The sequence below is a fragment of the Talpa occidentalis genome, unplaced genomic scaffold (assembly GCF_014898055.3).
Source record: "Talpa occidentalis isolate TD23 unplaced genomic scaffold, MPIMG_talOcc4v2.1 talOcc4.17, whole genome shotgun sequence".
Classification (NCBI taxonomy): domain Eukaryota; kingdom Metazoa; phylum Chordata; class Mammalia; order Eulipotyphla; family Talpidae; genus Talpa; species Talpa occidentalis.
In genome coordinates, this window is record NW_023601754.1 from 51,359,201 (window position 1) to 51,382,758 (window position 23,558).

General features: G+C 69.2%; 5 protein-coding genes across 5 annotated transcripts; 3 read left to right on the forward strand and 2 right to left on the reverse strand.

Annotated features, from left to right (window-relative positions):
* Positions 1-1,133: 1,133 nt before the first annotated feature.
* On the forward strand, positions 1,134-8,120 carry NLRP6 (NLR family pyrin domain containing 6). Its single transcript, XM_037515648.2, has 10 exons — positions 1,134-1,255; positions 1,915-2,010; positions 2,474-2,754; positions 2,961-2,999; positions 3,204-4,645; positions 4,724-5,022; positions 5,712-5,807; positions 6,481-6,651; positions 6,716-6,883; positions 7,305-8,120. The coding sequence occupies exons 1-10, from the start codon at positions 1,134-1,136 to the stop codon at positions 7,441-7,443; spliced, it is 2,853 nt and encodes a 950-aa protein (XP_037371545.1). The 3' UTR covers positions 7,444-8,120.
* A 1,169-nt stretch (positions 8,121-9,289) lies between these two features.
* Positions 9,290-14,706, forward strand: PGGHG (protein-glucosylgalactosylhydroxylysine glucosidase). The gene is made up of 13 exons (XM_037517313.2): positions 9,290-9,744; positions 10,010-10,220; positions 10,290-10,725; positions 11,301-11,420; positions 11,754-11,885; positions 12,004-12,115; positions 12,326-12,398; positions 12,540-12,676; positions 12,756-12,889; positions 12,975-13,070; positions 13,160-13,257; positions 13,355-13,566; positions 13,651-14,706. Exons 1-13 carry the CDS (start codon positions 9,486-9,488, stop codon positions 13,746-13,748), a joined length of 2,118 nt encoding a protein of 705 aa, XP_037373210.1. The 5' UTR covers positions 9,290-9,485; the 3' UTR covers positions 13,749-14,706.
* An 835-nt stretch (positions 14,707-15,541) lies between these two features.
* On the reverse strand, positions 15,542-16,575 carry IFITM5 (interferon induced transmembrane protein 5). The gene is made up of 2 exons (XM_037515649.2): positions 16,330-16,575; positions 15,542-15,865 (listed from the first exon to the last, which is right to left on the reverse strand). Exons 1-2 carry the CDS (start codon positions 16,573-16,575, stop codon positions 15,653-15,655), a joined length of 459 nt encoding a protein of 152 aa, XP_037371546.1. The 3' UTR covers positions 15,542-15,652.
* Positions 16,576-18,974: 2,399 nt separating this feature from the next.
* Positions 18,975-19,770, forward strand: LOC119249820 (interferon-induced transmembrane protein 1-like). The gene is made up of 2 exons (XM_037517314.2): positions 18,975-19,257; positions 19,544-19,770. The coding sequence occupies exons 1-2, from the start codon at positions 19,012-19,014 to the stop codon at positions 19,721-19,723; spliced, it is 426 nt and encodes a 141-aa protein (XP_037373211.1). The 5' UTR covers positions 18,975-19,011; the 3' UTR covers positions 19,724-19,770.
* Positions 19,771-21,044: 1,274 nt separating this feature from the next.
* LOC119250498 (interferon-induced transmembrane protein 1-like) lies at positions 21,045-22,237 on the reverse strand. Its single transcript, XM_037518237.2, has 2 exons — positions 21,912-22,237; positions 21,045-21,660 (listed from the first exon to the last, which is right to left on the reverse strand). Exons 1-2 carry the CDS (start codon positions 22,149-22,151, stop codon positions 21,481-21,483), a joined length of 420 nt encoding a protein of 139 aa, XP_037374134.1. The 5' UTR covers positions 22,152-22,237; the 3' UTR covers positions 21,045-21,480.
* Between the last annotated feature and the right edge of the window lie 1,321 nt (positions 22,238-23,558).

Here is a 23,558-nt window from a genome sequence, read left to right on the forward strand (position 1 = left end):
CATGGCGCTCAATTTGCCCCTGGTCTCCCCTCACCCACACCTCAAAAATAGCTCGTGGCACCTTCAAAGGCTCTTCCTCCGAGGTCAAGACGTGAGAATGGGCGCCGGGCGAGGGGGCGCCAGGGGCCTGGCTGGCAGCTGCCATGAGGACGAAGCGTAGGGCTGTAACAGGGTGGTCCCCAGGAGGTAACAGTGGTGGGTTTTGTCTTAATTTTGATTTTGCTCTTTTCCTCCCAGACTTGTCTGGCTGTTTCTGACCCCTTTCTGTGGGTCCCTGCTGGAAGGTGCTTTAGACTGTGGCAGCTTTGGGGCCTGGCTCTGGGCCCGTCCCGCTTGGGTGGGCTTTTACCCCCGAGGGGCGGGTGACTGTGGGTGCTGGGTTTAGAAGCTATGTTCTTTGCCTTTCCTGCATTTACTAATTATATTAAAGTTCCTTTTCATTAAAGTCTCATATGTTTTGTGTTGAGGGGGTGGATGGCAGAACATATTTAGAGCAGGCAGGTTTGCGGGGTCTGAAGTGCCTTCTCCCTGACCCGTAACAGATTGAGGAAAAAACAGTCAGGACTTCCATGGGGTCCTGCTGAGGAGCCGCGTCCCCGAGGGACCCCCTGGAGTGACAAGCCCACGTTCCCCTTTGCAAGCAGCCAGTAGGTGGCACAGGCTGATGAGCTGGCATGGCCCGAAGGGGCTCCCCACCCGTCCGTCCCTGTCTTTCCCTCACTCCCTCCTCCTGGCCTTCTCCACAGCTGTGCCCCTCCCAGTCCCCACCTCCTTCCCGTCCACAGGGCGGTCACACCCCCCAGAGAGGGCCAGAGTGCTGTTCCTCTGTAAGCACCTTTTCCAGAGCTGGGGCCAATAGACAGTGAGGGTTTATGGGGCACAGAGTCCACCGAGGGAAGGGAGGCACCTTGGTATCAGGCCAAGTCCCTGCCCGCAGCCTCTGGCTGCATCCTGCAGGTGCTTCAATGAAACTGGGCAGTGCAGGGCTTGGGGAGGGGAGGCAGAATCAGAACTGGAGAGCTGGGGAAGGGGTGTACCGTTGGTGACCCCAGAAAGCTCAGCTCCAGAGGGAGCAGCCATCACTGAGGTGATGGGGCCTCGCTGACACCCTGGGACCCTCGGCACCTGTGGCGATGGCTGCAGTCGCCCAGCTGTCGGACACAGGGCCCCAGAGTCTGGCCCCAACAGTCCTCGAGCCGGCAGCCTCTGTCCGGCGCGGCAGCACAGGGCCAGCAGGGGCCGAGGGCCTGCTTTTGTGGGGTGTGGCTGCCTGTGGGCTTCTGGGCCTCAAATAGCCAGTCTGGGGGGCGCCTCAGGGTCACATTGGGGGTCAGTGAGGGTGCTGTGAGGGCTGCAGGGGGGCCTTGCAGGGCCTGGGGACTGCCCATGCATGGGCCAGGGGCTGCCCTCTGCCCTGTGGATCGCAGCTCTGGCCCGTGGGGGCCTGAGGGGGCTGAGGGGGTGGGCCTGTGGTCTCATGGTCACCACAGGGGTCTGCCTAAGCCCTGGGGCGCAGGTTTGCACACAAGCAGGTTTGCTTGTGTGCAGAGAAGGGAGTGAGAAGCACCCCGTGTGTGCTGGTGGGGCCCAGCCCTCCCTCACTCAGCCCCGCCTGGCCCTCGTCACTCCTGACCTCGGAATTTAACCCACTGAGGCCTGAGGGCCAAGGACTGAATCAACCTCCTCTGCAGCAGCCCACCCTGCCCTGCAGCACTCGCACCTGCCAGGCCACACCCCTGTGCTCAGGGCACTGAGTCCATAAAGGACCAGCAGCGATCAAAGGTCACTAGACAGTCCGCTGGTTGCACAGCTGCTGTGGGGCCCTGCTGGGAGCTTGCTGACCGCGGCAGCATCCCAGGGCCAGCAGGGCTGGAGTCTTTGGGCCTGGCTCACGTTGAGCCTGGACACCCCTAGCCTGGGTAGGGCCACCTCTCTGACTGCCCCCTGCTTGATCGCTGACCCGGGGCAGTATCCCATGGACAGGGAAGAGGCCTCTGGCTGCCAGGGCAGGTGAGTGATGGCCCCTGGGGGGGGGGGGCTCTAAGCCACACCCTCACCACCTAGGCCAGGCATCCACAGTCTGCCTAGGGGTGTCCTGGGGAATTCAATGCACAGTGTGCAGGATGGCGCTTCTGGTGCCAGGTCTGGGTGGGAGGAGAGTCTCAGGAGTCTGACCAGCCCGGGGTGTGAAAGGGGCCGGGCGGGAAGGGGGTCTGGAGCAGGAGGGAGGCCCAGCAGCGGGTCAGAGGTGCTGGCTGCCAGGAGGGACCCCACTCCGGTGACCCCCAACGGTTACCGGGCGTGCACCGCTCCACCGCCAAGCCCCAACCTGAGTCCTGGGAGGGGGCTCCCTCCCCGCAGAGCCGCCCAGAGAAGGGCGCTAGCATCCCCGCCGGGCATCCAGGGCGGGTGGCGGGGAGGGGCGCGGAGGCGGCCAGGGCTCCGGCCGGTTGACCTGCCCGCCCCACCCCAGCGTGGAGTCCCGCGCCGCCGCCGCCCGCGAGCTGCTCCTGGCGGCGCTGGAGGACCTGAGCCAGGAGCAGCTGAAGCGCTTCCGCCACAAGCTGCGGGACGCGCCGCTGGCCGGTCGCAGCATCCCCTGGGGGCGGCTGGAGTGCGCGGACGCCGTGGACCTGGCAGACCAGCTGACCCACTTCTACGGGCCGGAGCCCGCGCTGGACGTGGCCCGCAAGACCCTGAAGCGGGCGGATGTGCGCGACGTGGCCGCGCGGCTCAAGGAGCAGCGGCTGCAGCGTAAGCGCAGGGGCGGGGTCCCGGGGCGCCCCCTTACCCCCACTTGGCCAGAGGCCGGGTCACAGGCCGCCCTCCTCGAGCCACCCCAGAAAAGGCGCGCTTTGCCCACCAAACCGCAGGCCCCAGGGCTGGGGTCAGAGTGTTCCTGGGAGCGGCCCCAACCGCCAGCTGCACCCCCGGCGCCTCACTGCTGGTCTCCCTTCCAGGGCTGGGCCCCAGCTCCTCGGCGCTGCTGTCCGTGTCGGGTAGGTCGGTCTGTCTCTCTGGGTGGGAGGCAGGTCTCCAGCTGCCCAGCCCACCTCGGAGTCCATGTCCGCGCGCCGCCCGGGCGCGGGAAGCGGGTCGTGGGAGAGGGCTGTGGGACCGCGGGGGGACTGAGGCCTGTGCCGCGCGACGGCGAGGGGCCCGGGGGTGCAGCTGACACCGCCGGCCTCTCCTCGCCGCCCCAGAGTACAAGAAGAGGTACCGCGAGCACGTGCTGCGGCAGCACGCCACGGTGAAGGAGAGGAACGCGCGCTCCGTGAAGATCAACAAGCGCTTCACCAAGCTGCTGATCGCGCCCGAGGCCGCCGTCCTGGAGGACGAGCCCCTGGACCCCGCGGACGAACCCCGGTCTGAGCGCGCGCGGCGCTCGGACACCCACACCTTCAACCGGCTCTTCAGCCGCGACGACGAGGGCCGCCGGCCCCTGACCGTGGTGCTGCAGGGCCCGGCGGGCATCGGCAAGACGATGGCCGCCAAGAAAATCCTGTACGACTGGGCGGCGGGCAAACTGTACCAGGGCCAGGTGGACTTCGCCTTCTTCCTGCCGTGCCGCGAGCTGCTGGAGGGCCCGGCCACGCGCAGTCTGGCCGACCTGCTCCTCGAGCAGTGCCCGGATCGCGGCGCGCCTTTGCGGCAGATCCTGGCGCAGTCGGAGCGGCTGCTCTTCATCCTGGACGGCGCGGACGAGGTGCCCGCAGACGCCGCGCCCTGCACAGACCCGTTTGAGGCGGCAGGGGGCGCGCGGGTGCTGGGCGGCCTGCTGAGCAAGGCGCTGCTCCCCCAGGCGCGCCTGCTGGTGACCACGCGCACGGCGGTGGCCGGGAGGCTGCAGGGCCGCCTGCGCACGCCGCAGTGCGCCGAGGTGCGCGGCTTCTCCGACAAGGACAAGAAGAAGTACTTCTACAAGTTCTTCAAGGACGAGCGGCGGGCGGAGCGCGCCTACCGCTTCGTGAAGGAGAACGAGACGCTGTTCGGGCTGTGCTTCGTGCCCTGCGTGTGCTGGATCGTGTGCACGGTTCTGCACCAGCAGCTCGAGCTCCGCCAGGACCTGTCGCGCACCTCCAAGACCACCACCTCGGTGTACCTGCTCTTCATCACCAGCATGCTGACCTCGGCGCCCACTGCCAGGCCTCAGGTGCGGGCCGAGCTGTGCAAGCTGTGCCGCCTGGCCCGCGAAGGCGTCCTCGCGCGCAGGACGCGGTTCCCCGAGTGCGACCTGGAGCGCCTGGGGCTGCATGGCTCCGAGGTCCAGATGCTGTTTCTCAGCAAGAAGGAGCTGCCCGGTGTCCTGCAGACCGAGGTCACCTACCAGTTCATGGACCAGAGCTTCCAAGAGTTCCTTGCCGCTCTCTCCTACCTGCTGGAAGAGCAGGGTGCCCCCGGGGACCCCGCGGACGGTGTCGGGGCGCTTCTGCGCCGGCACACCCATCCGCTTGGCCACCTCACACTCACCACGCGTTTCCTCTTCGGGCTGCTGAACGCGGAGAGGATGCGCGACATCGAGCGCCACTTCGGCTGCGCCGTGTCAGAGCGCGTGAAGCAGGACGTCCTGAGGTGGGTGCAGGAGCAAGGCCCCCCCAGAGCGGCACCAGAGCTGCCCCAGGAGGCCGCAGGGCTGGGGAACGCTGCGGCGCGGGATCAGGGGGCGCAGGAGGCTCCGGAGGAGCAGGGGGCGCAGGAGGAGCTGGAGGAGCTGGGGGCGCAGGAGGAGCCGGAGGAGCTGGAGGAGCCCGAGGAGCGCAGCTTCCCGCTGGAGCTGCTGTACTGCCTGTACGAGACGCAGGAGGCCGCCTTCGTGCGCGAGGCCCTGCGCGGCCTCCCGCGGCTGGTGCTGGAGCGCGTGCACTTCAGCCCCATGGACGTGGCGGTCCTGAGCTACTGCGTGCGGAGCTGCCCCGCGGGACAGGCGCTGCAGCTGGCGGGCTGCAGACTGGTCGCTGCACAGGAGAAGAAGAAGAAGAAGAGCCTGATGAGGCGGCTGCAGAGCGGCCTGGGCGGCGGCGCGTGAGTCTCGGGGCGGGCGGCTGGGCGCGGGGCCTGCCTGGGGGCGGGAGCCTTCCCGGGCGCACGCGCCCGAGTGTCCCTCCGCGCCCGTCTGCTCACCCCACGAGAGGCGGGACTCGGGGCTGGTTCTGCCCACCCCATGCCAGGCGCCTGCCGCTGCCCATCCTCTGCCCCAGCTGTCCTCGCGCGCCCACCCCACGTGGGTCACACCCCAGGCGAAGCCCCAGCATGGCACCCGCCTGGCCCGCCTGCCCCCGGCCGCCCCGCCCCATGCAGCTTTCTCACAGGTTCCAGGCTATCCCCGTGCCCGCACGCACCCCCGCCGTCCCCTCCGCCCCCTCCAAGCCCCCGGGCTCCCCTCACGGCCTGCAGCCCCTCGGCCCCTCGGCCTGAAGTGACCCCGCAGTGCCCGTGACACCTGCAGCTCTCCGCAGGCGCGACCCTCCGCTCCCCCTGCCGGGGCCTCCCCGGCCGCCCGGGCCCGGGCAGGTGCTAGGTGTGAGCGCAGAGCGGAGCGCGGCCAGGGCCGGGGACGCAGAGCCACTGCCCGGTGCGAGGCAGCGCGGAGGGACGGCCCCGGCTGGGGCGCCGCACGGCAGGGCGCAGAGGGGCGGGGTGGGGGGCGGCCCGGAGAGGGGCTTCCCCGAGGGAGGGGCTGGGGCGGGGCCTCACTGCCCTCTCTCGGCCAGGAGCGCGCCCACCGCCGCGCGGAAACCGCAGGCCTCCCTGCTGCGTCCGCTCTGCGAGGCCATGACCGACCCGCAGTGCGGCCTGAGCAACCTCACGTGAGTGACCACCCCGCCCCTTCGGGTCAGGCTCGGAGCAGGCGCCCGGGCGGGAGGTGTGGGCCGGCCTGGGCGGCGGACAGGCTGAGAGCCCGCGGGCAGGACGTCCTGGGCGGGGTGGGGCGCGTGGGGCGGGGCGTCGCGCGTGGGGCGGGGCTCCTGGGCGGGGTGTCCTGGGCGGGGCTTGGGGGGCCCGTGTGGCGGGAGGGGTCAGGAAGGCAGGGCGTTTCCTCCCCAGCGAGGCCCCAGGCGCTGCTGGGACCCGGAGCCTCTCTCCACGCCTGGGCCTGTAGGTCCGTTTTCGCCGTCCAGGGTTGACGTGAGAGTCGGCGAGGCCACGTGTTTCTCAGTCATGGTCAGAGCTGGGCCAGCTGCCCCGGGTCAGCAGGAAGTAAGGGAGCCACAGGACTAGTTCTTGGGGGGTGACCAGGCCTGAGCGGGGCCAGCTGGTCTCCTGTCAGCTGCGCAGCAACTGGAGGCCCGCAGATGCGCCCTACGGTGCTGCCTGGAAGGCAGGGCGGACTGGAGGGGCACCCACGCTCCGCCCCACAAAGCTCCTGGGGTGCTGAAAGAGAGGGCAGGGCTGGGGCCTAGCAGCCTGCAGGGGCCTCTGCCCAGGAGGGGGGATGCGGGAGGTGGGGCTCCAGTGACCCCCCCTGCTTCCTGACCACAGGCTGGCCCACTGCAAAGTCCCGGACCTGGCCTGCCGGGACCTTGCTGAGGCCCTACGGAGGGCGCCCTGCCTGGTGGAGCTGGGCCTCCTGCACAATGCACTCAGCGCGGCCGGCCTGCGAGTGCTGGGCGAGGGCCTGGCCTGGCCCCAGTGCCGGGTGCACACGCTCAGGTGAGACAGGTGGGCCGGAGGGGTGGGTGGGGACACAGCAGCGTCTGACACCAGTGCCCCCCAGGATGCAGCAGCCCAGTCTCCAGGAAGCCCTCCAGTGCCTGCTGGGCGTCCTCCACCAGAGACCGGCACTGACCACCCTGGACCTCAGCGGCTGCTGGCTGTCGGAACCCACGGTGACCTGCCTGTGTGCTGCCCTGCTGCACCCAGCGTGCCGCCTGCAGACCCTCAGGTGCAGGAGGGGGTGCTGGGGACACAGCTTCTCCCCGGGGGTGGGGGTGGCCTAGGGCCTCGCTAGACCCCAGAGAGGAGCCCCTCCCGGGCCCTCCCAAGCACTGCCCCAACCCCAGCCTCAGGTCTGTCCTGAGGAAGGAAGCTCTACCCAGCCCAGGCAGGCTCTGGTCAGAGAACTATGTGCTGCCTGCTGCCCCGGCCAGTCTGGGCCAGTGACCCCCACAGCCTTCCATTCCCCTGAAGGCCCCGGCCCCTGCCTCAGCCTCTGACACTCTCTGACTGGCCACCTGCTGTCACACTGCTCCTCTGGCACAGCCCAGGCCCCTGCCTGTCCACCACGGCTCCCCTCCCCACCTCTCCCCACCCTGCCCCCTGTGACACCCCAGCCTCACGGGCACTGTCCTGCGCCCGTGCTGCAGGCTGACCTCGGTGGAGCTGAGCCAGCTGTCGCTGCAGGAGCTGCAGGCTGTGAAGGCTGACCGGCCTGGTCTGGTCATCGAGCACCCAGCGCTGGACAGCCACTCAGAGCCTGAGCTGGGGTTGAGCAGCACCCTCTGAGGCCCTGGGGGCCAGAGGGGGATGGTGGGTGCAGGCTCCAGTGACCGGCAGAGTTGACCTCCCCATTCCAGGGGGAGAGGGTGTGCTCTCTGCCCTGGGCCTGGACAGGCTTCAGGCGTGACCCTCCCCCACAGGTTATGCCTGTGTCCTCCACAACCTGGCTCCTCGCCCCAGCCCTGCACCCGCAGGCGCCCCCCTGGTGTGCATAGCCAGACCAACCCTTTGCCGGTCCCACCCGTCCGCAGTGCGGCCCCTCGCCCTGCACCTCTGCCAGAACTTAGCCTGAGGTGTCCACTCATGTCCACAGTCATCAGGAGTGGAGCTGGAAGAGTGGCCGGCACTGGGCGGGAGGTGATGGCCAGGTGGGTGGCCTTCGTGCCATAATAAATTCTCCTTGGGGAGCCTCCCTGGTGGCGCAAGGAGTCAAGCACAGCACAGTGAAGCTATCAGCAACCTCTGCAGCAAGAGTTTGATCCCTTGGCCAGCCAGGGACACCCACATGGCACAGCAGACCTCTCCTGTCTCCCCCCTGCTCCCCTCAGCAGTGTATTTCAGCTGATATACCTGTTCTGTTCCCCACTCTGTCTCTGGTGAATCCTCTCACTCCCTCTACCTCTGGTCTGTACCCCAATTCTTGTATGCATAAATAAATTTTTACAAATAAATGAATCAATGAATTCCCCTTGGGCCTGGCCTTGGTCAGCTTCTGCTGCACACAGCCGGACGCTCCTGCCCGCTGGCCTGGAGCCCCACCTCACTGGGGGACAGGGAGCTGGGAGGTGAGGCCAGCAGTGGCAGCCCCCAGACATTGCTGGGCAGCCAGCACCTGAGACCCCGGCCCAGGTGGGAGGCCCTGGAGTCAGCCCCTGCCCTCCCCAGGGGAAAGCTCCCTCCATAACCCACCCTCATCCAGGGGCGCATTCCACAGGCCCCTCTGGGCAGGCGTTCTGGGCGGGAGTCACCAAACCCACAGCCTCACGGGCTCTGGCGGCATCAGGGAGTGCAGGGGCCTGGAGGCTGACCGGGTGGACGCAGGCGGGCGGGCGGGCGGGGCTGGCGAGAGAGGGGTGTCTCCGTGCAGGAAGGCTGGGGAGCGCGCGCTGGGCTCTGGCGGTGGAGGGGGGCGTAAGCCCGGGGTCTCGGACAGAAGCTGCAGGTGCCAGGCGGGGGTGCCAGGGGAGGGCGGCGGCTCCCGGGGCAGCAGCAGGGGCAGAGCTCACGTCTCGCAGCTCTGGGGCTGGGACCCGAGATCAAGGTGGCCGCCATCGCCGTCTGCGGAGGCCCCTTGGCCCCGGCTCTGCCCTCCAGGGCCCAGCTCCCTGGCCTCCCGGCCGCTCTCCAGGGCGCCCAAGGCCTGGTCTCCAGCGGGCCCGGCGCGGGCGGGAGCGCGGCGGGAGGGGCCGCCCGCGGGGCCCGGGGCTCTGCGCGCGCCGGGACCGCGGGGCAGAGCGAACGGGGCTTCGCGGGGCGGGGCCGCGACACTCAGGCCTCCCGCCGGCCGCGGAGCCCGAGAGGCGCGCGGGGGCAGGCGGGGCCGCGGGGGGCGGCGTCGCCCCTCGGAAGGGGCGGGGAAGCGCCCCGAGGCGGCGGGGGGCCAATGGCGAGGCCCGCGCAGCCCCGGGGCGGGACCCGGTCGCCGCCCGCCCGGCCGCCTCGCGGGGAGCCGGGTCTTCCGCCCTCGCGGACCCGCCTCCCGCCCGCCCTCGCGGGGCCTGCGCGACCCGACGGGGCCCGGCCGCGGTGAGCCCCAGGGCCGCCCGCCCGGCCTCCCCCACAAGCTTCCGCAGCTCGGGGCCCGCGGCGCCCCAGGCCACGCCCCTGCGCGCCCCTCCCGGCCCCGGCTGAGCCTCCCGCCGCCTCCGCACTTCCCCGGGTCCTGGGGCCCGGCCTAGGCGCAGCCGCGGTGACTGGCATGCAGGGGCTGTCGGGGGACCATCAGCCAAGTCCCAAGGGGGTTTGGGGGCTCACAGAGAAAAGGAGCCCCAGCCGGTGGGGGCTCTGACCCCTCCTTTTGTAGGCTCCCTGACCGAGCAAGCCTTTCCATGGAGGGTGCTGGCGAGGACCCCACCATATTCAAGGCCCATTCCCTGCCCGGTGACCCCCGGCTCTTGGCCACGGTGACCAGCCCATACCTGGGCACACGTGTGTACAGCGCCACCCTGCACGTCAGCGGGGTGTACAACGGGGCTCAGGGGGACGCACACCGGGCCGTTCTGCCCAGTCCCCTCAACGTGGGGCTGGAGGCCCCTGCAGGGGCCAGAGAGCAGTTGGTCAGCACCTTCATGCTGGACACTAACACAGGTAACTGTTACTGTCCTGCTGCCCCGTTGGTCCAGGTGAGGGGGGGCCAACAGCAGGGCCTGCCACCGCCTCTGACTGGGCACGCCCGGCTCACCAAGAGGAGTGGGCCTGAGGCCCCCAGACCCCCGCCTGGCTGGCTGCTGGCTCTGGCCCAGACGGCCCCAGGCAGGGTCATGGGGCGCAGGGCCTCTGCTCAGCCCAGAAGGCAGGTGGCTGTGCTGCCCCGCTGGGCCGCAGGGACCAGTGTCTCCCTCTCCTTTCCCAGGCTCCTTCCTGCACACCCTGGAGGGCCCTGCCTTCCGGGCCTCCCAGCGCCTCTACGCCCACCGGACCCTGCCACACGTCCTGGCCTCCAGCGTGTCCATCGCCCGCCGGGCCCCGGGGCGCGGTCTGGTCACGGTGTTGTTGCGGTCGGCCTTCTCTCCAGAGAGCCCAGACCTGGCCCTGCGTCTGGGCCCTGACCACCGGGGAGCACGGTGAGAAGCGTCCCGGGGGCCGGGGGGGGGCCCGGGGGGCCTGTCCTTGAGACCGGCTGTCTCTTGCAGGTACCTGTATGGCCACATCCTCACTCCCGAGCAGCCCGGGGGGCCGCGGCAGGAGCTGCACATGCTGTGGACCCCAGTGCCGCCTGCCCTGACCCTGGGGGCGGGCGAGGAGGAGGGCACCTGGGAGTTCCTGACGGTGGTGGGCGGCAGCCGGGCAGAGGCCCAGGCCCGCCTGGACGAAGCCCTGAGGCTGCAGGAGGGGGGCGCGGTGTACGGAGTGCATGTCCAGGCCTGGGCCCAGCTCTGGGCAGGCTGCGGCCTGGACGTGGCAGGGCCCCTGTGCCTGCGCCAGGCCCTGCGGGGGGCCCTGTACTACCTGCTCAGCGCCCTGCCCCAGCCCGGGGTCCCGGGGGGCGCCTGCCACGGCCTCAGCCCCGGGGGCCTCTCCAACGGGAGCCGCGGCGAGTGCTACTGGGGCCACGTCTTCTGGGACCAGGTGTGACCCCCACTCGTGTCCTGCCAGCATCTGCCACAGGGGGGCGGCTCCAGGGCTGCAGGCCCCCCCAGGAAGGGCTCGGCTGCCGCCTCTAACTGGGGTCTCCTGGGCAGCCCCTGCCACAGCTAGGAGGGGACACCTGAGGTGGGGGGGTGTTTCGGCCACAGCGGGGAGGTGTTTGGTGAAAAAGAGAGATGCAGGCCAGGAGACCAGCAGGCGCCAGAGGCCCGAGGCATCTACCCTGGGCCTGGCTCGAGAGGCGGAAGGCGTGCGGGAGCCGGCGCCATCAGCTGGGGAGCGGCGTGGGCACACATGTGTGTTCTGGGAAGGCCCTGCTGCGTGGGGTGTGGGCAGGGCAGGCGGACACTGGCCTGAGCCCCTGGGGACACTGGTGGGACAGAGGAGGGAGGCTCCAGGCCTGAGACCAGACTAGGACGCCAGAGCAGTGCCAGGGCTGGAGATGGGGCAGCCCCAGGGGGCAGCATGGAGGAGGCAGTGAGGATCCCCAAGAAGCTGCCAGGTGTGTGGGGCAGGTGCCGAGAGGGTGGGCGCAGCAGGGCCTGCTGTGCCCCCAGGACCTCTGGATGTTCCCGAATGTGCTGATGTTCCACCCTGAGGCCGCCAGGGCCCTCCTGCAGTACCGCATCCGGACACTGGGCGGCGCCCTGGAGAACGCCCGGAAGCTGGGCTGCCAGGTGAGGGGCCTGCATGTGCACCCTGTGGTCATCCCTGCCCCCCCCAACCCCACAGCCCCACACACACCCCCACCCCGGCCTGCTCGGCTCCCTCGGCGGGGCCAGGGCCCCCAGGATTCTCACGGGGCTCAGCCACCCGCAGCCTGCACTGCACAGGCGGGAGCGGCGTCTGGGCCCTCGCAGCCGGCCGGGTCAGCACACGGTGGGACCCACGTGACTTCAGCCCAGCCACCCCGGGAGGGCACCGGGGCGGGGGACAGGGGGTGCCCTCAGTGTCGCCTGGGGGGTGGACTAAGGCCAGGCGCCCGGTGAACAGCCAGTCTGCCGCCCTAGGGAGCCAAGTTCGCCTGGGAGAGTGCGGGCTCCGGCCTGGAGGTGTGCCCGGAGGGCGTCTACGGGGCACAGGAGCTGCACGTCAACGGGGCCGTGGTCCTGGCCTTCCAGCTGTACTACCACGCCACCCAGGTGTGAACACCAAGCCTGCCCACCTGCTGAGCATGGGCCGGCTCTCACACTGGGCACCTGGCGGGGTGGACCCGGGCAGCGGGATCCGGGCCCTGGGTGCCATGGCCTCCATCCCCAGGACGTGCAGCTCTTCCGGGAGGCTGGCGGCTGGGACGTGGTCAGCGCGGTAGCCGAGTTCTGGTGCAGCCGCGTGGAGTGGAGCCCCAAGGAGGGGCAATACCACCTGAGGGGTGAGGGCCACGGCGCGTGGGCTGTCTCGGGTACAGGGGCGGTGGGTGGGGGCGGTCTGGGGGCCGCAGGCGGGGGGCATCTTGGGCAGTGGCGGGGGGCGCAGGTGCTCACTCGGGCTGTGATGTACAGCACCTGGTGTCTCTCGCCTCGCACTGGCTCAGGGTGCGCCCTGACACTTGCACTCAGTGCGTCTCACCCTTCGTGCCCAGGAGTCATGCCCCCTGACGAGTACCACTCAGGGGTGGACAACTCGGTGTACACCAACGTCCTGGTCCAGAGCAAGTTAGCGCGCCCCACCTTGTCCTGCCCCCGCACCTCCGCGCCCCGCCCTGGCCCCCCCACCCCCCCCACCGCGCCCCCCACTGCACACCCCCAGCCAGGGCCCTGGGAAAGCTCTCCTGCAGCCTCCCTGCCCCTCCCCAGCCTGCGCTTCGCTGCCGCCCTGGCCAAGGACCTGGGGCGATCGGTGCCCAACCTGTGGCTGCGGGTGGCTGAGGGAATCAAGGTGCCCTTCGACCCAGAGCGGGGCTACCACCCGGAGTTCGACGGGTATGAGCCGGGTAAGTAGACATGAGCTCCTTCCGGGCATCTGTCCTCAGCCCCCTCCCAGCCACCCTGCTCACAGGCCTCTGCTTCCAGGGGAGACAGTGAAGCAGGCGGATGTGGTGCTCCTGGGGTACCCGGTCCCGTTCTCCCTGAGTCCTCGCGTCCGCAGGAACAACCTGGAGGTCTACGAGGCGGTGACGTGCCCCCGCGGCCCGGCCATGACCTGGGTGAGGCAGGCGGGGTGCGGGGCTGGCCTGCGGGGTGCGGGCTGGCCTTCTGGCCGCAGACAGGCCTCACACCCTGTCTTCCCAGAGCATGTTTGCGGTGGGCTGGCTGGAGCTACAGGACCCGGCGCGCGCGCGCGCCCTGCTGGACCGAAACCTGGCCAATGTCTCGGAGCCCTTCAAGGTCAGCCCGGTGGGAGCACACACCCGCGGGGCCAGGGCCGGGGCCAGAGCCAGCGTCCTGGGGTCCCACACGCACGGCGCTGCCTGCAGGTGTGGACAGAGAACGCAGACGGGTCGGGAGCTGTGAACTTCCTGACAGGCATGGGGGGCTTCCTGCAGGCAGCACTCTTTGGATTCACCGGGTTCAGGTGACGGGGGTGGCAAGGGGGCAGGCGGAGAGCCGGGGGGGGGGGGGGGGGGGGGGGGGGAGGCAGGAGTGGAGTGCTTACAGAACCCCACCCCCAGGATCACCCAGGCAGGCCTGACCTTCGACCCCGTGTGTCCCGAGGGGGTGTCAGCAATGAGTGTCCGGGGAGTGTCCTACCTGGGGAATAAGCTAGACTTCTGCTGGGCCGCGGGCTCCGTGACACTGGAAGTCACAGCCCCGGGGGACCCCAGCGCCCCCCGACTGGAGGCCGAGCTGTGGCCCTCGCAGGCTCGGCTCCCCCTGCTCCCAGGTAGGCATCTGCTCCAGGTGATCGTGGGGCGTGGGCCCTGCAGCCCCTGCTGCACCGCACCCCAGGACACCCCTCTGCCCGCAGGACACAGGGTCTCTTTCCCCTACTCAGCCGGCCGGGTACAGCGGGCTCTGGCCCAGGGGGCGGCAGGCTCCACGCCTGCGCCTGGGAGCACTTTCTGAGGACGTGGACAGCTGCCCTCAGAGCCTCTCTGGACATCCCACTCCAGCCCCCAGGCTCCTCCCTGCCCCGCTCAGCCAGGCTGCTGGCTTTAGGAGTGTCTCTCGGGTCCTCGCCACAGGCTGCACCCACCTCTTTCGGACTCCCTCCGCCCGCCACCCCAGAAGTCTGCTCCCGGCCCAAGGAATTAAAGTCCTGACTGGAGCGCGGTGTCCGGGGTCCATTTGCAGACCAGGCGGGGGGCTGTGCCCTGCCTGGGAGGGGTGAAGCGCTGGAGCGCGAGCCTGTGCAGCCCTGCCCTTGGCATCCACGTTCCCTGGACGCAGACACCCGCCCATGCACTGACAGCGTCGGGAGGCAGGGGGAGGAGGTGGCAGAGCTGAGGCCGGTGGCTGTGCGGTCAGGCAGACTAGTCTTCCAGCCCCGGCGCTGGCATCAGGTGGGCAGCCCTGTACCCACAGGCCCCAGGTGTCCTGTGCCCGACAGCGAGCAGCGCCTATGCACCAGGGCCTCTGCACACAGTGGGGCAACTTGAGGGACCATGGTGGGCAGCTGCTCAGGGGCCCCCACTTGGCCAGGAGGCTGGGCCAGCAGCAGGATATGGCTGCCGGTGACCTTTCCTCCTGCCTATCAGGACAATATCTGCATCCCTCATCAAATGAGGGGCTGGCAGAGCTCCCCACTTTGGGAGATGCACCCAGCTCCCAGCTGCAGTGTCCACCAGGGGTCACCCCTTTTGGGGCCAGAGCTCAGGCTGGCAAGTCCACATGCTGGCCTGCGGCCCCTGGCTGGGTCCAGTGTGGCCTCAGTGACCACTAGGGGCCAGCGTGCCAACCGGCGCACACCTCTGCCCCAGGGCCACATGGGCAACAGGCCTGTGGGGGTGGGGAGCTGGACCCCCGGCACACAGCCCGACCCCATCTCTCCTGGCTCTAGGGGGTGTCTGGGTTCCTGCAAGTCCAGACGCCTCCCAGCCCGGGCCCGGGGCGGGCCCAGGGTGCCCTGGGAGGGACAGGGCCTGGGCGGTGCCCCCAGCCTGGCCTGGCCTGCAGCTCGGCCTCTACAATTAGCTGGCCCTGTCATTGGCCCGGCCACGCGGGGCGTGTGCGTGACCACAGGCCTCTGTTGGTTCCTGGGGGTCGGACCCCAGAATGCCCAGAGTCCATGTGTCCCCGCCCTGCTTGTGAGTGGGCAGCTGGCACCAGCACAGCAGCCCCTGCTCACGGGGTCCAGCCCCATGCCAGGCGAGGGGGCCCTGTGGGGACTGACACCCTCGAATTAAAGGGAGATGTGGGGCCTCCCTGGTGGCGCAGGAGTTAAGTCTCAACACTGTGAGGCTGTCCGCAGCCTCTGCAGCCCGAGTGCGATCCCCAGCCAGGGCCAGGGAGCTGCCCACAGGGCGCAGCAGACCTCTCCTGTCTCCCCGCTGCTCCCCCCAGCAGTGTGTTTCAGTGGATCTGGCTGCTCTGCTCCCCGCTCTGTCTCTGGGGAGTCCTCCCCTCCCACCTCTGGCCTGCACCTCAGCTCGTGCGCGTAGATAAATCTTTACAAAGAAAAAAGTCTGGGTTCCCACACTTCACCCTAAGACACTCAGTGCTGGCGAGGGCCGCCGTGGGCGGAGGGGGGAGGGGTGTGCCCTGACAGGAAGACAGCCCCTACCCGGCAAGGGGCCAGGACAGAGGCACAGGAAACACCTTCTAGAACCAGCCGTTTTAATCGAGAACTCACGCCGAGCCTGGTGAGGGGACAGGGCAGCAAGGGGCCTGGCCTGGGCAGGGCTTGGGGGAGGGGACCCAAGTCAGGGTCTCTGGGGTCACATGAGGTGCCCAGCAAGCTGAGGCTTCGGGGTGGCGGGGGGGGCGTCCTGCGCTGGGGTCCTGGGTCGGGCCAGGGCCCAGCCTTGGGGTCAGTCGTAGTCTGAGTCGTCAAACTTGGTGCTGAAGAAGGCGGCGGAGTCCTTGGCCAGCCGGGACAGGTGCAGGGCACCGGTCACCACCAGGGCCAGCAGCAGCAGCGGCGGCACCAGCGTCCACATGGCGGCCAGGATGTTGTAGCACTTGGCTCTGGAGCCGAGACGCCGGGCCGCCTCCAGGTCCCCCGCAGCCTTCTGGTCTCGGGCCTGGGGACCGGGCAGCACAGGTGTCCACCTGCGCCTGGGGCGGGCGCGGCCTCTGCCCCAGTGCCCCAGCGGGGAGTGGGCTGGACAGGACATCTGGACGTAGGGATGGGGCGTGGGGGCTGAGGCACCCTCTCCACTGCCCCCAGGTGGGGCGGACACCGCCCCCCACCCAGCTCTGGACCCCGTGGCCATGCCATGCCACGGAGGTCTCCAGGGCCTTCTGTGGGTGGGGAGTCCTCTGGGTGTGGAGACCCCCACCCCACCGCGGGAGCGGAACCAGGGAGGCCCCTCTGGGAGCGACCCAGGACAGCCCCTCCCTCTGGGGGGATGGCACCCCCGGCAGAGGGGAGCAGCGCTGGAGGGCAGGGCTGGAGGACACCCTCTAGCTCGGGGCGCAGCTCCTGGGGAGAGGCCTCCCCCGCCAGCGCAGCCGGCACCCCAGCACCCCCACCCGCCGGGCCCACCTTGATGGAGTGGGCGAGCGCCAGGAAGCCCAGGCAGCACAGGTTCGGGTAGAGGGTGCTGAAGGCCGACCAGATCAGGGGGTCTCGGGGCGGGGGGCGCGGCGCCCCCAGCGGGAGGCCCGTGTGGGCCGCGCCGTGGGCCCGGGGGGGCGCCGGCGCCCGGGGGTCCTCGCGGGGACACGCCGTGTCCCTGGGCTCCAGCGCCGTCTGCTGCGCGGCTGCTCGCAGGGTGGGCCCCGGCCTCATGCCCGCCCGCCCCGCGGCCGCGCTAAACAGACCCGCAAATTACAGCCCCGGCCGCCCCGCCCGCGCCCAGCCCCCCAACGCCAGCCCGCGGCCGCGGGGGGCGGGGGGGGGGGGCCCGCGGGGGCGCGGGGGGAGGGGCGGAGGAGCCCCTGGACCCGCGCGCTCCGGCCTGACCTGCGGAGGGCGCGGGGGAGCAGCGGGCGGACGGGCCGGCGGGGCCGGCGGGGGGCTCCGGAGCTGGGGGGCAGGTCTTCGCGCGGCTCCTCTGACGCTGGAAGCAGACCTGGGGGTCGGCAGAGGCAGCAGACCCGAGACAGCTGCCCTCCCCCAGCTGCGGGTCGCCCCCTTCCTGGGGGCTCTGAGGGTGCTGGAGGGTCCGCTTGGCTTGTGGGTTCAGAGAAAAGGCCCTCCCCCTTGGGGGTGCTCCTGCTCCCCCTGCTCCAACCCCCGCTGGCCCCCATGTGCCGGCGGGGCGCAGCCGCCCACTGCCCAGGCCCAGCACCCCAGACCCCAGAGCCAGGCCCAGTGGGCGGGCAGAGGCCCTCCTGGGCCCAGCGCGCCTGCAGCTGGGCACCTGGCACTCAAGGGTCTTTGGTGATGACAGGGGGTGCCCGGGCGCCCCTGCCCTCAGCCCCGCCTGCCCTCAGCAAGTGTGGGCAGCGCTGGGCCCTGGGACCCCAGCAGGGCACACAGGACCCCCACAGCGCCAGTCCCTGCTTGGACACGTTGCCCACTGAGGAGTCGTGGCTGCCTGGGCTGTCGCTCCGCCTGCTCAGGGTTGTTGCGAAAAAGACCCCGACGGTGGGGTGGGGAGGGCGGGGGGTGCCCGCCACTGGGGCAGGTTCATGGGCACTGTAGGGGCTCCCAGTTGCTCTGCAGCTCCCCCAGCCGGGGCTCTCTGCCATGCCCCGTGAGGCTGTGGCGGCCAGCCTTCACCTGCCCCCTTTCTGCCCCCTCAGCGGGCACCAGGCCGACGGGGCCCAGGCGCCCTCAGCCCTGCGCCAACGGCCAGCGCCCGCACATCAGCTCGTGAGCACAGGGCAGGGCTCCCACCGCCCCACAGCCACGCTCTGGCCCTGAACTCAGTGGCCAGCGCTGGACCCACTCCAAAGGGCTCAGCGGGTCCTGGGCAGCACCAGTGCAGGGGAGCAGAGGCTGGTACCGTGCGGGCCGGGGCGAGGTGTGGGTCTCCCCAGCGGGTTCTGAGTAGAGGGCTTGGGAGCAGGCCCCAGCCCCGCGCCCGCTTAGCCCTGTCCCCCAAACCAAGAGCAACCAGATATTCACCACAAAACGGATTTCCTTGAAAACACAAAGTCAGTTTGGATTGTGCAGTCTAGGGTGACTCCAGTCTCCTCTGTCTCCCGCGGGGCCCGAGGGCGCTCTGCTGATGGCTCTGCCCTCCGCCCCCCAGGGGGCCCCTCTCAGCTCCCACAGCCCCGCAGCTGGCCAGGCCAAAGACTGGCCCTGCAGAGTTGCTCACCCGGAGACATACCACTGTCTCCTCAGGGCACCGGGCGGCGGGGTGGCTGGAGGGAGAGGGGTGCTGGCCCAGGCTAAGCTGGGTTGGGGGGCGGGGAGCTGTGGAGATTCAGATGAGGCTTTAACCTTTAAAATGTTATTTTACGAATAATATTCGGGGGGCCTCCCTGGGGGCACAGGGGTTAAGACCCAGCACTATGAAGCTGTCCGCAGCCTGAGTGCAATCCCCAGCCAGGGAGTGACCCCCAGGGCGCGGCAGACCTCTCCTGCCTCCCGCTGCCCCCCTCAGCAGTGTGTCTCAGTAGATCTGCCTGTGCTGCTTCCCACTCTGTCTCTGGGGAGTCCTCTCACCCCGCACCTCTGGCCTGCACCCCAGCTCTTGTGTGCGTGAATAAATAAATCTTTTAAAAAATAATAATAATAATATTTGGGTACCATAAAGGCTTTCTGTTAGCGCCGTAATCAGCGCTTACCCTGACTCCATCCCTGGCTTCCCAGACTAATGGCACAGTTACTGCAGCCCAGGCCTGAGGAGAGAAGGCCCAGGCTCCCCAGGACCCCGCCCCTGGAGCGCCCTCAGGGCCAGGGCTGAGGGGTGGCCCCAGGGGCTGGAGGTGGCTGTGCAGAGGGGTCCTGCCGGCTCAGGGCAGGCTGGGGGAGGCCAGGGGACTCCCAGGCGGGAAAGGTCCCCAGAACCCACCCAGAGCCCTAACAGAGGGTGGGGGGGGCCAGCTGGACCAGCCCCCTGAGGCCCGGGGATGGAAACCCCCCAGGACCTGGACCCACCCCTGAGTAACCTGACACTGTCTCCGGTCCTCCCTCCCCACTCCCAGCCAGTGAAATCAATTTACAAAATTCCAGGAAATAAAAACCTCAGGGAAACAGAAACTGCTCTACAGAGACACCCGCTGAACCTCCACCAGGCTCTCAAGGGACCAAGCCCACTTCCCCAGCAGGATGCACAAGGAGGAGCACGAGGTGGCGGTTCTGGGGATGCCCGGCAGCCTGGCCCCGGGCATGGCTCCCGACAGCCTGGCCCCGGGCATGGCTCCGGACAGCCTGGCCCCCGGGGCCGCCACCACCACCGTGGTCACCATCCAGCCCGAGACCGCCGAGCCCGACCACGTCGTGTGGTCCCTCTTCAGCGCCCTCTTCATGAACTTCTGCTGCCTGGGCCTCGCGGCCTTCGCCTTCTCCGTGAAGGTGCGTGTGCCGCCCCAGGGCCCGGGCCACCTCGGGAGGGGCAGGCGCCAGAGCGCGCCTGCTGGTGTGCCCGGCTGGGGACCGTCCCCCTGGCTGGGAGGGCTGGGACGACATGGGGTGGGGGGCCAGGCCCGGGGGGGGGTGTGACCTCCCGGAGGCTGAGAGCCCGTGAGGAGGAGCCGGAGGCCCCAGCGGGACACCGGGATGGGGAGGCTGGTCCTCAGCCCTGGGCAGGGCAGGTGGGGCCGCCCCGGTAGAGCCCTCATGAGCCCCGTCTCCTCCCCAGGCCAGGGACCGAAAGATGGTGGGCGACATCCTCGGGGCCCGGACCTACGCATCCACCGCCAAGTGCCTGAACATCTTGGCCCTGTGCCTCGGCCTCCTCCTCAACGCCGGCCTCATCGCGCTCCTGGTGATCGCCGGCATAGCCGTTTATACAGCTATCCAGGAACGCAGAGGCTACTAGTGTCTGCCCTGCTCACCTGCCCCTCCACCCCGGCCTCCTCCCCTGCGCTGTCCCCTGCCTGTCACAATAAAGACCGCTCGCTGTATCTGATGGTGCCTGGTGCTTCCTGCGGCCCCGGCCCAGCCTCCTGAGACGCCCCCTCACGCCTGTGTCCTCTCCCTGCGGAAGCAGCACCTGGGCCAGGCGGCCAGGAGGAGGGGCCCTGCCCCTCGTGAGCCCTGGGCGCTCGAGGTGTCCCCAGCTCACTGCTGTCCTGCTGGCAGGCGGGTGTCCACACACGTCCATGGAGTGGGGTCCTGGGGGGCATCTGTGGGCCTGGCCCAGGGTGGTCCAGCCACTGCCTGACCGCTGCCGCCGCCTCCAGCCCCAGGCTCTGCCTGGCTCCAGGGGAGGGGTGGCCTGGCCAGAGGCTCTGCAGGCAGAGTGCAGGGCTGCAGAGCCCATGCCACTTGGAGCCCACACTCCAGGGTGCCCTGTGAGGGAGCCTGGCCTAGCACCCAGAGGGGCTGCCATCCTGTGGCCCCTGCACACCCAGGCTGCAGGCCGGGGTGGGGCTGGTCAGCTGCACTGGGGGGCCCTCCAGGGCGATATATGACAAGGATCTGCAGTGGGTCGGTGCCCAGCAGCTGGGGACCCCTCTGTGCCCAGTGTCCATGTGGCTGGACGCCCTGGCATGGCTGGAAGCCTCGGCTGCTCTCAGGGAGGTGGTGTGGCTGAGGAGACGGCCCAATGGCCTTCTCAGGTGCAGAGTGGTGTGGAGGGGCGCGGGGGGTCCCCGGGGGTGGCCTGCAGAGAGGAGCCTGTCTGGAGGGCATGGGAAGCGTCTCTGCCTGCATGGCCCGCGGTGAGCCCTGGAGTGGAAGTTTGGGCCAGACCCCAAGAGGCCCAGAGCACCCACACCCTCGTGGGAGGGGTCTGGGTGGGGCAGGACTGAGTGCCCCTGGTCTGCTTCCCCACCCCACGCTCCCCCCCTCGCCAGGCCAGTGCACCTCTCGGGAATCCGCAGACTGAGGTGTGTCCCTCCAGGAGGCGGACCTGGGCCCTGGCGGGGAGGCTCCCTACTTGGGAGAGCCAGCCCCACCTGCTAGGGACCGCGTCGAGGGCCACGCCGGCCACCAGAGCAGGCTGCTCCCTTGGAGCCAGATGGGGGCAGCCAGGGCACACTCAGCCACCCAGGTCTCCGCCAGTCGCACCTGGGCAGGTAGGAGGGTGGCGTGCAGGGCACGGTAGGGCTCCATTTCGGGCAAGCACGGCCACTCAGGAGGAAGGGGCTGCAGGGGCCCTGCCCAGGCACAGCTGCCTGTGGATGCTGCAGGGCCAGGCGCCGGGGTGTGGGGAGCCGCCAGGGGAAGGCGGTCAGAGCCGTTGCTGCAGGGCTGATTCCCACTCACATGTCCACTCCCCCTGGACCCGGTCACCTGGGGTGTCGGCTCTGTGGTCGCCCCGCGAGAGGCAGGGGAGCAGACCTGTGTCCCCCACGGCACAGGGGCTATGGGGTGTGGCTCTCCACTGGTGTGGATGTGGACTTGGGGCCCCTGTTCTGGGGAGAGCCCCCCTGTGTCTCCAAGGGACGCTGGGTCCTGCCGCGGGCTGTGCCGCCCCCGTGGTGGTGGGGGGGTGGTCTGCTCTCTAATGCCAATGACATGCCGGACACAGCCTGTGGATGAGAGGCATTTACTGACTTGGTGGCCACAGGCCCGTCTTAGAATGGCAACCGGGCACGGCCACGGTGAAAGGGCTGGTGGGCCGGACAGCCGCTAGTAGCCTCTGCTGTGCTGGACAGCCGCATAAACGGACAGGCCGGCCAATACCAGGAGCGCGATGAGGCCGGCGTTGAGGAGGAGGCCGAGGCACAGGGCCCAGATGTTCAGGCACTTGGCGGTGGACGCGTAGGTCCGGGCCCCGAGGATGTCGCCCACCATCTTCCGGTCCCTGGCCTGGGGAGGAGACGGGGCTCACGAGGGCTCTACCGGGGCGGCCCCACCTGCCCTGCCCAGGGTCGGGGACCAGCCTCCCCATCCCGGTGTCCCGCTGGGGCCTCCGGCTCCGCCTCACGGGCTCTCAGCCTCCGGGAGGTCACCGCCCCCCCCGGGCCTGGCCCCCCACCCCATGTCGTCCCAGCCCTCCCAGCCAGGGGGACGGTCCCCAGCCGGGCACACCAGCAGGCGCCCTGGGGCGGCACACGCACCTTCACGGAGTAGGCGAAGGCCGCGAGGCCCAGGCAGCAGAAGTTCATGAAGAGGGCGCTGAAGAGGGACCACACGACGTGGTCGGGCACGGCGGTCTCGGGCTGGATGGTGACCACGGTGGTGGCCCCGGGGGCCAGGCTGCCGGGCGCCCCCAGCACGGCCACCTCGTGCTCCTCCCTGAGCACCTCACAGCTGCCCCGGGGGAAGCCGGGCTGCAGGGGCTGGGACATGTGGTTCATGGCTGGGGTGAGGCCGACAGGCTAACCGGGTCTGGGATCCCTGGACTCTCCTTCCTGAGCAGTTTCGATTTCTCTGGTTTCCTTTTCCTGACTTTTGGGGGTTTGGAATTGGCTGAGAGCCGGGAGGGAGGGAGGAAGGAGGCTGAGAGTCAGGTTACATGGGGGTGGGGCCGGTCCAGGTCTTGGGGGGGTTTCCTGTCCAGGGCCCTCAAGGTCCTGGTCTCAGCCTGCCCCTCCCTGCCCTCAGCCCTCAGGTGTGGGGGGTGCTGGGTGTAGGTCAGGACCCTTCCGAAGCCCCTGGCCTCAAGGTGTCTCCCGGGGTTTTGGGGCTTCTCCAGGGTGGGCCTGTGGCAGAGGCATGACAATGGCCTTTCCTCCTGGGCTCCCCAGGCCTGGGGGCAATGGAGGGAGCTCTTGAGCAGAGGGCTGCTGTAGGTGCCCCTGCTAGCCAGTGCAGCCAGAGCTGGGCCTTGCCCTCCCTAGGAGAGGTGGGGTTGGAGCCGCTGCCTTTGCCCTGAGGCCCTCGGGGCCCAGCTCCAAGCTGTTTTATTAAAATTTAAAAAGTTAGGGCCTCCCTGGTGGCTCAAGGGGTTGAGCACAATGCTGGGAAGCTGTCCGAAGCCTCTGCGGCATGGAGAGCTGTACCCACAGGGCACAGCAGACCTCTCCTGTCTCCCCGCAGCTCCCCTCAGCGCTCTGCTCCTCGCTCTGTCTCTGGTGAATCTTCTCACTGCCCCCATCTCTGGCCTGTACCCCAGCTCTTGTATGCATAAATAAATAAATCTTTAAAAAAAGTTTTTAAAGGTTAAAATAATCCCCAAGGCCACCAAAAGGGCAGGAGACATGCGAAGTGCAAAGTCCTGTTTCAGGCAGTCAGGCCGTAACTGAGGCGCAGAGAGGAGGTGAGGCAGACCCGCCTGGAGAGGGGCAGGGGCTGATCTTATCCATGATCCTGCTGAGCTTCAGGAAAGACTCCCCAGAAGACGGGCAGGCGAGGGGGTAAAAAACAGTGGACCCAGGGGTATCGCAGGCGCCTGTGGGTCCCAGGTACGAAGGGGTAGAGAATGAGGGTGGGTCTGGCCCCGGGGTGGGCAGTGCGAGTGGGACACAGAGGCACAGTGGCCGTCGGGGGGGCGCAGGGGCCGGTCTGGGGATCCCGAGTGGCAGGGCCTGGGCAGCAGCTCCCGCTCTGATGGGCACTGGCTGCTGCCCCAGCGAGGGTCCCCGCCGGACATGTGACCCACAACTGGTCCCACCTGCCCTTTTCCACGGACTTGCAGGTAAAGAGCTGAGAATTCTGGGCTCTTCCCCAGACACCCCAAAACAGGGGTGAGGCACACTCAGGGCCTCGCCAAGCCCTGCTGTCGCGAGCATGATTAATTGGCTTCAGTTGGAAGTTGGCTCTCA